Genomic DNA, 12,190 nt, shown 5'->3' with positions numbered 1-12,190 from the left:
CTGTATATTTCGTAATGTGACAAGTCATAACGTCGGTAACAGCAAACAACTAAAATCTGCTTTACGTTGTCTCTAAAAAAACTCTTTAACAACAACTTTAACCTTTCCTTAACATGTCCTGCTCTGTGTTTTCGCACTATGTCGTTCTTACACTAGGCTGTCCACACTAGGCGCAGTGTAACACCATGATATTCATACACTAAAACGAAGATAATTGACAATAAAATATGAAATCAAAACTGTCTGTTTATTGAACACAACTAATTATCTCACTGAAGTTGTGTATGGCAAGTGTGTCTACATCTCTCTAGACGACAAGGAACACCCACTACACGACCACTCCAAGTTATGCTCCCTTGAATCACAAAGCAATTCCATTGGCTGAAAGAGCTTTTAAAATCCTAAGCAATCTCTGTATTATTCATATTGTCTCAACTATATAAATACGATTGTCATATCTTATTGTTAAACTAAAGATATAAATGGTGAAATTAAACTTTTCTCTGCATTGTTTTCTCCATTTGCCTCACAAGCTTACCGATTAGCCTATTAGCTTAGCATACCGCTAGCTATTTCTCCTCTTCATTTTTATCACATTTCTCCTCACTGTCGCCACCTAGTGATACAGCAGTATGAGTGTATTCAATAGAACTTTTACGTTGCTGTATATTATATTTGACAAACTTTAAATGTTTTAATCTTTGTCATTAGGGTTAGGTTTAGGGTTGCTGTGGGACTCAAAATAAACATAACAAGCACAGTGTATGAATGTGACATCCATCTGTTGCAAGACTCGCTCTTTATTGGGGGGCATAACTTGTAGTGGGTGTGCCCTGTTCTAATCTTGCAAGACGCAGACAGACCCTTCTTGCGTATACGCTTTCTGCAATTAACACTGAAGGGTGTTAATAAACAGTTATGTTTGCGCGGTACTCCTGTTGTTCTTTCGCCGATCTAATGACAGAGAAGCGGAAATTCAGAGCAAGTGAGAGGGGTCTGTCTGCATCCTGCAAAACTACTACAAGACATGCCCACTACAAGTTACACCTCCTCCAAATAACCAGGAAAATCCTGGAGTATTATTTGTTATTATTCAATCATACCGTTGTATCACTAGGTGGCGACAGTGAGGAGAAATTTAATAGAAGTGAAGAGGAGAAGAAGCTAGCTGTATGCTAAGTTAAAAGACTAACCGTATAGCTTGTAAGCTAACCGGAGAAAATAGAACAGATATATGTTTATCTTACCATCCATTTCTTTTATTTTTATTGATCAAGCAGAAAGTACAAACACCTTCAGGAAAGAGTGAAGAGCACTTAAACAAGATTCCACATTAAACAAGAAAGTTCAATTTACCATTTATATCTTCCATTTAATAATATGATATGTGACATATAATTTAAAAGTTATCCTTTGTCATATTTAATTAGTTAAGAGAAATTAATCATACAGCAATTGAATAGGATTTAAAAGTTCTTGTAGCCAATAGAATAGCTTGATGATCCAAGGGGGCGTTACATGTAGTGGGCGTCTCGTGAAGTGGGTGTTCCTTGTAGTCTTGCAGGATTCAGACAGATACACTTGGAGCAAGCCGCTATGGCTGTCATCCCTGATCCATCCAGTGTGTGTGTGTGTGTGTGTGTGTGTGTGTGTGTGTGTGTGTGTGTGTGTGTATTTATCACTTTGTGGGGACCAAATGTCACCATAAGGATAGTAAAACCTGAAAGTTTTGAAGTTGTAGGGACATTTTGTCAGTCCCCATTAGGAAAACAGCTTATAAATCATACAAAATTATGTTTTTTGAAAATTTAAAAATGCTGACAGGGTAGGGTTAGGGGATAGAATATATAGTTTGTACAGTATAAAAACCATTATGTCTATGGAAGTCCCCATAAACATGGAAACCCAACATACCACCACCAAACGTATTCACATGATATGGAGTGGATATGCCATACAGTCATCCCTACTGATGAAAGAAGGATATAGCTGCAGGCGGATCTCCAAAAAGGGAGGGAGCTCCAAACTGCCAACAAAGACATACAAATTCCCTTACCCTTACCCTAACTATGGGTTTCTCCACCCCGTTTGGATATCTCCGGGCTGCAGCAATATCTAATTGAATAAAAGTGAAAAATCTCAGGCAGTCAGGTTTGTATTGTGTGTCTATGCTTCCCCCTGCAGGAGAAAGAGGACAAGGCATTGCTGCAAGCAGAGGTTCAGAGTCTGAGGCAGAACAACCAGCGCTTGCAGGAAGAGTCTCAGAGCACAGTGGCACATCTCATCAAAGTCACTGAGCTGCTCTGCAACATCACCAAGCCCAGCTAGCAGAGAAGTCCATTCCATGGCAGCATACAAGACCAAGATTCAAGATACACATTGACACATCTGAAGGCCAGTACAGATGTTAGCAAACCCTACAAACGTGGCTCAAAAAATGACTCTTAAGGAGATTGTTCTGTAAAAAAAATATTAATTCTGTCACAATTTACTCCCCCTCTTGTTGATCTAGACCTGTATGGCTTCCATTCTTATTCGGAACACAAAGGAGATGTTAGACAAAATGTTAGCCTCAGTCACAATTCACTTTAATTGTATGTGACTGAGGCTAACATTCTGCTTGACATCATCTACAAATGTTAACAGGCATTGATAGCCTCATTGCCAGTGTCTTGGACTAGCTCTGGATCCATACCCTCAGCAGGGGGTGATATTGTTCACTTGCAGCTAAACCCTCAGACCAGTGCCATTCAGAACCATAGACCACAAGTTCACTGTAGTGTCTACGTCATCTTTAAGTACTGTTACACTGCTTTATAAATTAGGCTTTTTACCGTACCCCTACATCTTATGTATGCAAGTTAGCAGAGTGGACATAAACTATCGGCTCCAGATAACTAGCAATACGTTGACCCATATTTGCTATTGTAATAGGTGGCTTTAGGAGCTTCAGACCACAATTTAAATGCATAACCCTTTATTATCCTTCACAGTGTCAGATATTGGTAGAACCAATTCTCTGTTGGCAATAGGCCACAAGTTGGCTTCTCGCTTGTCCCTGATGAGTGATGCTATTGTAACACAGAGTAAAGGTCTATTCACAATAAGAGTACTAAGAAGTGGATTTTGTAATCGGTGTGCAGAGGTCCACAGGGGTGTATCGTTGACATCCAAATATTTGCATTCATTTTGAATGACCATTTGGGATATGGTCCTTTCTACTCTTAAAGTTGCTGCAAAATTAATTTCCAAGTTGGACAATATTGCATACATAATAAGTAATTGAAAAGTAATTGAATCAAAGAATTTTGGAATCATTGAAGAGTATTTGTGTTACCATTTTTCTTATGATAAATGTGGAATGAAAGAAGAAACTTATTGGTGTGGCCATTTGTCCAATTCGTTTCCGCCATCCATCAATTCCAAGCTAAAAGTCTTGTCAAGTCACATTCTGAGATACTTGTGCAAACGTGACTCCATTCAGGCCTCAGATTCCAGCATTGGAACAAGTCTGTTATTTAGCTAGGCTTGGCCCGGACCCTTATTAAAAACCTGGATCGAGAGATGCATTTTCCAATCTTCAGCATTGACATTTTTGCAAGCCTAGTTCAGACTACTGTAGTTCTCTAATCTGCCCATTTACAAGATAATGTGAAATGTTACTTTTTGATGTTTGTAATGGGACATAAACTATATGTATTTTACATCTGAACTTTGAATCTGCAACCTCTTCTCTTATCTGGTTCTTTTGTTATTTTTTTAGAGAGGGGAATCAATTCCAGATTAAGACTTGTTCAATTTATTGGAACCACCTAATTCAACAATGAGTGGAGCTCTTGACTTGAGGAGATAGGATTTCTTCCCACTAACTGTCAATTTGGTGTCAAATTATTAAGGGAAGCATGTCTTAAATTCCCATTTCTAAATATGGGAGCAATTTTTGATTAGTGTTTGTTCGCTGCACACAAAGATTTAATAGACAAGCCAGATGTGTGTGTTCTGCTGTGTTCACGTACTAATTGCTTCGAGTGCTTTTTGCTGAATTGTGAGATGGCACATGTTCTTAAAAATTACTATTTTGTCTCGTCTCTCTTCTATTGCACTCTAATATCGCCCTTTACTGAAAGGTGCACTGATAATATGAAATACGACAAAAAGAGCATAATAACTGGACTCTTTCCTCCACACACATACATATGCACCTGTACTCACACAGTTCGGAACATTCCGGACAGACCTTGAATTCACGTACTGCCAACGCAAACCTAATGTCATATATGGGACGTTCCCTAGTGTCCAGTAGAGGGTGCTACAAGGTTTCTTGTATGTCTTTTATTGTGAAGTCCTTGTTTCCTGTTTCCTCTGTTGATTGTTTCCCCAGGTGTGTCTTGTCTACTAGCCAAGTTATCCTTGGTGAGGCATGGTCACATTTACCTTAAAACGGCAAAATTCCACAGGCAAAAAAGGCGTGGGCGGACATTGAAGGCATTAGAAAACAGCAAAAAACAATTGACAACCCTTACAAAAACTGAGAGTTCATGGCAAATTCACTACTGATTATTTGTACATGCAAATGAGCTTTGCGGCAAATTTGCGGCAAATTGTCCATTGTTGCCAAAGGATTGCTGCAGGTGTACTACTACTGGAGAAGAGCTCATTTGCATGTGAATATAATGTGAAAATGTGTGGCAAGTTTGCGGCTAGTTTGCCAGAACTGTAGATTCTTTTTGTAAGGGAAGTGGCCTCTTTTTTAGTCTTCTTGTTCCTAGCGCTTTTCAGTAGTGTATCGCTGATTTGCAAGCTGCTCTCCATTTCTTTCAGTACAGAGCATCTTCTGGGTCGACTCCAATGGCACACTGGTCATCTTAAATACAGTCCATCCAACCAGTGGCGGAGCTAGTGGGTTGCCACCCCACCCACAATTGCGGTTTTAGTTATTTATTTTGTCATTTTTTTGGCACAATTAAGTTCTTTAGAGGTGAAATCATCTCTGTACAAATGTACAAACTTAACATGTGCGCACACCAAGGTCGCCAAACCTCTCCGTCCTGGGTGTCATTGTATCATCCCCCCCCAGTCCGACAATATAAAATGCTGTCCGAACATTTCTGTGCCACCACAGACTGAGGTCCTTAAAAGTGGTGACTTTATGTTCCTGGCCACCCACAGTGATAGGAAGTAGCCTCTTTATAATATAGAACTTTAAACTCTGTGAGAGTGACGTTAAAAAGAAACTCACCAATAAAATGATGTCCTTGTCCATTTTGAATATTCAGTGTAGCTGTGTATGAAGCACCACCCACACAGAGGTCACTGCCAAACCAAGCAACTTCCTTTTGTTCAATGTGGCAAAGTCGCCTGTTAAAGTTCACCATACTCGATCTTTGCACGAAGTCAGCGAGAGGAAATTCTTTGCAACCGAAAGTCCATTTGGTGAAATGTAAGGATTCCCATTGAAACAACTGTATTTCGCCCACGGGATTTTGCCGGGCGACGGTAAATGTGACCGTAACTTTTAGTCTGTGTATATTGCCCTCATGTTCTCCGTGTCTTAGTCAGTTATCATCCTTTGTAGGCTGTGGTGTTTCTCAAATTCTTGTACTGCACTTAGAGCCTACGAACTCTGGTCTCCAGCCAGCATTACAGACTATAAGAACTGACCAAGACACAGAAATTAACAAGGATAACAAGGTTAATGGACAAGACAAACCTGGGAGACAGTCAACAAGGCAAACAGGAAACAAAGGCAGGACTTCAAAATAAAAGAAACTCAAGTAACCTAGCGCCATCTGCTGGATGCTAAGGAACATCCCATGCATGACACCCACATGCAAAGGGAAACAAAGTTAAATGTTAAATGCCCTTCTTGAGCATTACTGTCTGTATGTTATTTTTTCATTTTCTTTTATAGTCACTGTGATAACCTGGTTCCAGGTTTCTGATGTACTACCATGAAATTATAAATCTATATCTTTATCCCTCTCTGTGAAAAAATGTAGGGCCAATATAAGTGTTACTTCCCTCCAATGTCTGTATGTCCTGATGGAACTGGAATCAAGACTGGAGATTACTGATTAGCTGTTACCATTAGTGTAGAGTTTGTTGAATGCAGCACGACTTTAGTGCTAATAATTGTGACAGGCAGCAATTTGAATACACTGGTGCATTAATGCAATCAGTCTTCAGTCATGCAGTTTGTGGGGTATACTTGGCAAAATAGCTATGTAAAGGAACTATCTTCTGTTCATCTGTGTGCAAAATAGTCTTTTAGATTGTTGGAGGTTGTGAAGTGCGCCAAGCAGTTCCCAAGCCACCTTCTGTATGTGTGTATGTATTTATAAAAATGTAATAACTTATTAATCTTGAAAATGTGGATGTTATTGGTAGATAGATATATTTGAACGGGAAGGGAAGGAATGCAAATCTTTGAGCCATTGAATGGGTTGGGTTAGGTAAAGTTATCTTATTTTTTTAAGAGCATTATGACAAGACATGATGGCAGCTCATAATTTGTCATTTGGTTTACTGGAAGAATAGTAACGTTTCTTTCTGGTTGTGTGTGTTGTGAGGTATGCCTTAAGTGGAAACCTGAAATTACCCTGGAAAATAACTCAAAGGGACAGTGTGAGTTTAACACTCGTGGCTACTTGAATAATTATGTGTGACATTCCATATGTTCATGTTCTTAACAATTATGATCATTTTTTGTTTTTAATTGCCAAAGCTGTATTATGAATTTACCTTCTATTGAAACTGTATTGTTAACTTGCTGTGTTGACCCAAGTGGTTTCCAGTTTAGAATCTCGCATTGTTATCGACCATTTCTTTAAACAACATTATCAGCAAATGTTTGTGTGGAACAAAAAATGCAGTTAGACTTGGAATTCATAAACGTATTTTAAAGGGACAGGTTTGTATATCAAACTAAACCCTCTTTTTATGGTATGGTATTTTTATGGTGCTTCAAGTGCTCCCCACCATATAGTTAAGCTTGTCTTTTGTTTTATTATAAATTATACAATTCAATTTTACTATTGTTTATGAACTATTGGTCTTTTTCTTTTTATATGATGTTTAAATATGCACTGAAACATCTGAATGGACTTTAAAAGTACAGCCTGCATACCACAGTCACTCAAGCCATGTAAATCATGCAGACAAAGCCAACTAGTCTTCAGCAAATAGGTGTGCTGATTGCTGTAGTATCAAATGATGTATTTTAACTTTATGAACAATTGCAGACTGTGCATTTAAACCCTCAATCGCTCTTATGAATGTCAATTTTTCACTTTGTTAGCTGTATCTGCAAAAACAAATATGTTGCTCTTTTTCATGTCTTTCTTGTTAGCCCTGTCATTGCTTAGTCCTGGACTAAACCATCCTATTAATTGTTATTCCACGCAGATGATCCTTGCAAGTCAAGGACTATTCTTAATTGCCAAATCCACCCCAGATTAGCATTACTGTAAATCTACCTATCCAATAAATGATCAGCTCTCTAATACACCTGTTTGAATCCTTAGTTAGCAGGCACTGTTTTGCATACTAAGCACTATTGTCATATTTGAAATAAATGCATGGGTATGTGGCAAACCACAAACCCACACTCTATGCACACTGGTCAATACTGACTGGACCATGGTTAGAGGAATGTGCTGTCCAGTCAGAACTACACTTGCTACACTTGTTCCTTTTAACTGATAGGGAAGTATTGTTTATGTGTGTGAACCAGAGGGATCCTGGCAATAAAAACTGAACTGGTATATGTACAAGCTGGAGTCTGAAGTTCGTCAAGCATGTCTGTGTCAAACATTGAACTAACAAACTGAGCTTACGGAATTTGTCAACCAAAATGTCAATTCTGTCCTGATTTACGCACCACTTTGTCATTCCAAACACATGTTCTCTCTGAGGAACACAAAAGGAGCTGAGCAGAATGTTTGAATCAACCACCATTTACTTTCATACTTTTCATTGTTTTCTTATACAGAGGGTTTGTATGTTTTGTAAACCCTCTTTCTGTAAATTTAGAATTCTACCATCCAAAGTTCATTTTCACTATCACATTTTTGTTGGGTAAAAACTATATTATGAAGGCAGATTTTTACCAACATGTTTAAATGTGTTCTTAAAGGTGCACTCAGTAACTTTTGTCTTTGTGTCGTCTTGGATTTACACTGACATCTAGTGGTTTGGCTGCTTTTAGTTTCAGATGTCACTGTAGAAATGTAATATTCATAGTCAGTCATGATTACTTTAATCTGTGAGTGAACATGTCCAATATCAGGACGGTTACTGAGATTAAGCAAGTAGTATTCTGCTGGTCAGGTCCCGTACAAGATGGCGGAGTGAATAGCCGCAATGTTACGAGCTCTCGGCATCAAACTGGTTTTAAAGCACATATTGGCCGCCAGCCTCTGCAAATGCAGCTGAAATAATTTACAAGAAAAGATTAACACAAACTCTCAGCGAAAGACTAAACGAACACGACTATAATGCCTAGAAAGTCCGGACAGAAGCGTCCTAACGATTCCATATCCAACGAGGAGGGGGCTAGCTGCTTAGCTAGCGACCACGACTATACCAACGACGGAATGGATTGCAACCAGCAAACAAGCCTCGAAGAAGAATTCCCACCCTTGCCCATAACGCCAAGTAAGCCTCCGCTCCATAAGAAACCAACTTTTACTAGAGAAGCCAGGCTCGGCTCAGACGAAGCAGTGCGCTCCTTGGCTGATCTTATTAACAACAGGAGCGACACCCTCGAAAAAATGGTGGAATCTGTTCGCGGCGACATTAAAGTCTTAAATGCAAAGGTGGTTTACATTGAAAAGAGGATGCAAAGGAACGAGGATTCTGCTTTGAAAACCATGAACCGGGTTAGTGAGCTGGAACGATACAGCCGCCGGTGGAACCTGCGGCTCCAAGGGCTGACAGAGGACAGGGAGGAGGATGTGCGGGCTCGAGGAACCAGTGTTTGTCAGGCGATTCTACCGGAGGAAAAGGAAAGGCTCCCTGCTGCTATAGACGTCGCGCACCGGGCGGGAAAACTTTGACAAGATGAGACGAAACCTAGAGGCGTTGTCATGAGATTTATCTCTCGAAGATACAGGGATGCAGTTTGGAAAGCAGCAAAGAACAACTCTTATCTCCAAAACAACGGTCTTCGCTTCTCAGAGGACTTAACCCAAGAGGACAGAGAGAACAGACAAAAACTGTGGCCGCACATAAAGAAAGCTCGGGATGAAGGAAAAACGGCCTATTTCGTGGGAGGAAAAGGATTCGTGAACGGTTCGGAAATTCATCTGTGATCTGTGAAGCTTAGATCAGAAGGTTTGCCTAAGAAGTGCCTCGTGTTCACGGCATTCCAGGTTGTGTACTCAGAATTGTTTTATCTCAGGGTAAAATTTTGTGTTACTTAGGTAGCAGGTGAAGTCCCTGCTGGTTTAAAAAAAAAAAAAGGTGTATAATGTTTATACGTTTCTTATTTATACGGTTATATGATATAGAACATTATTCATATTTTATGTGAGTGATGTCAAGGTTATATTATGGTGCTGAGTTATAATGCTAAATATGGTGCCGATCTCGACAGCCTATTGTTACTTATTAATATTAGTAGTATTTAACCAAGGCTTTTCTAAGGCTAAGTTCTTTATTTTTCATAGTTCTTATTTTTTGTTCTCATTAATGTTGTCAATTGTCTCACTAAATGCCAGGGGTCTTCGTAATAGTGTTAAGAGAAAAGCATTATTTTTGTTCGCAATTCAAATCAGACTTTACCTATTTTCAAGAATCTCACTCTAATGAGGACGATTCTAACTTTTGGAGGTCTCAATGGGGAAATACTATATGGCTCTCCCACATATATAAACTGATAGTTTAAACAAGGATTATGTTGATGTTAGCATCTGCCCTACTCCCTTAACTGATCATAAAGCCATATGCATATCTCTTAATATCTCAGCTGGTTCTACACTTGCCACACGCTCAAGCTATTGGAAGCTCAACTGTTCTGCACTCCAAAATGGGGTAGTCCAATATAAAATTAAGGACATGATTTCACTTTATTGGTCTAAAGCAAACAAAGAAAACTGTTTTGGGCTCAACTGGGACCTGCTCAAATATGAGATAGGAAAATATTTAAGAAAGTTTGGTGCTGAAACAGTCAAAGCCAGGAAAGCGGAGGAGTTAAAGATTGTCTCTAATATAACAAAATTATCCTGTAGAGAATTTGACTCCCTAACAAAGGAGGAAAAAGAAGGGTTATCTTACTCACAAATCAAACTTGATGAATTGTATCGGCAAAAAGCAAAGGTGCCTTTATCAGGTCTCGCTCTAAGTGGTTAGAAGAAGGTGAACAAAACTCTCGTTATTTCTTTAATCTAGAGAAATATCGTTCCACCAACAACAGTATCAGTAAGTTGAATATGAATGGAGCTATCACGGAAGATCATCGTAAACTATCAGAGTTTTGTTCAAAATTTTATAAAGACTTGTATAGCTCTCAATTTAGCCCAACTGCGTCTGATAATTTTTTAAACTCCCTTTCAGTGAAAATGATAAGCGAAATGGATAGAGAGCACTGTGACATGCCTATATCACTTGAAGAAGTACAGCAAGCTATAAACCAACTAAAAAATAACAAATCGCCGGGGTGTGATGGGCTATCCTCAGAATTTTATAAATCTTTTATTGCTGAACTGTCCCCTTTTTTATTGAAAGTCTTCATAGAATCCATTGAAAACGAATGCCTCCCCACCTCTCTGACCCAGGGAATAACAGCCCTAATTCCTAAACCAAACAAGGACAAATTATTTTTAGTTAATTGGCGCCCAATTTGTTTACTTAACAACGATTATAAAATCTTAGCTCTCTTATTGGCTAGAAGATTACGGTCTGTTCTGGACTCCATCATAGACGAAACACAATCAGGCTTCATGAACAAAAGGCATATAGGAAATAACATTAGGCTCATTTTAGATATTTTAGAGTACCCAGAGATGGTAGAGGAGGGTGGGCTCATGCTGTTTGTAGATTTTTTGCAAAGCATTTGACACCGTTGAACATCCATTCATTTTACAGTCCCTTAAAAAATTCGGTTTTGGTGAGTTTTTTTCCTCAGCTATTATAAGTCTATATAACAATAGTAATAGCTCAATTAGACTAACAGGTGGTATGTCTCCCAGGTTCAATGTCTCTAGAGGCATCCGACAAGGGTGCCCGGCCATCTTACCTCTTCCTATTGGTAGCCCAGCTTTTGTCTGATCATATTAAATCAAGTGAGATAAACGGCATCAATATATTAGGTAGAGAGCTTATTATATCTCAACTGGCGGACGACACCACTCTCTTTCTTAGAGATGAATATCAAGTCTCTGTTGCAATAAATACCATAGAAAAATTTTCCATGGCCTCTGGCTTAAGGCTGAATGTCAATAAGTGTGAAATCATGTCTATTAAGGACTGCATGAAATCTTCCATTTGTAGTATCCCAGTCAAAAGTGAACTTGTTCACTTAGGTATCACAATTACCAAGGACCAACAAAAAAGGACTTTATTGAACTTCAACCCTATTATTCAAAGAACCAGGAAAAAGCTGAACCAGTGGCTGTTACGGGATCTCTCCCTCAGAGGCAGAACCCTACTGTCTAAGGCAGAAGGTTTATCACGGTTAACATATCCATCTCTATCTCTGTATGTGGACAAAAAACATATTACTGAGATTGACAAGCTTCTTTTTAACTTCTTATGGAAAAATAGAACTCATCATGTGAAGAAGTCTGTTCTAACAAACGACTATGGAAAGGGTGGATTAAACTTTATCGATTTCTGTACTCTTAATAATACTTTTAAAGTAAATTGGTTGAAACATTTCTTTAAAAACCCTAATTCTATCTGGAATGTCATACCATGTCATATGCTGTCAAAACTGGGAGGGTTGAGCTATTTCTTAACCTGTAATTATAATATTGATAAAGTCCCGATAAAAATGTCAGCCTTTCACCGCCAGGCCTTCCTTTCATGGTCTCTTATTTTCAAACACAACTTTTCACCCAACAAATATTACATATGGAACAACAAAGACATATTGTTTAAACACAAATCTTTATTTATTGATTACTGGTTTAATAATAACATTATTTTTGTTGACCAATTATTTAACAGGGATGGTTGTCTTTACTCTTAT

General features: G+C 38.7%; 1 protein-coding gene across 4 annotated transcripts in view; it reads left to right on the top strand.

The window, feature by feature from the left end:
* LOC127618813 (signal-induced proliferation-associated protein 1-like) overlaps positions 1 to 7,764 on the top strand; it is a 94,527-nt gene extending 86,763 nt beyond the window's left edge. For 2 of the 4 annotated variants that reach the window (XM_052091458.1, XM_052091450.1), the window contains exon 17: positions 2,185 to 2,333. Coding sequence is in view for 1 of the 4 variants with exons in the window: in XM_052091467.1 (XP_051947427.1) it covers positions 2,185 to 2,328 (144 nt within the window). In the remaining 3 variants the exon portion in view is untranslated. Of the gene's footprint in view, positions 1 to 2,184 lie in introns of all 4 variants that reach the window. The other 2 variants (XR_007967512.1, XM_052091467.1) reach the window with 2 other exon arrangements.
* The last annotated feature ends 4,426 nt before the right edge of the window (positions 7,765 to 12,190 follow it).

Source organism: Xyrauchen texanus, chromosome 2 (genome assembly GCF_025860055.1).
Source record: "Xyrauchen texanus isolate HMW12.3.18 chromosome 2, RBS_HiC_50CHRs, whole genome shotgun sequence".
NCBI classification, from domain to species: domain Eukaryota; kingdom Metazoa; phylum Chordata; class Actinopteri; order Cypriniformes; family Catostomidae; genus Xyrauchen; species Xyrauchen texanus.
The sequence above is the reverse complement of the archived record's forward strand: the minus strand, read 5'-3'. Positions and strand labels throughout refer to the sequence as shown.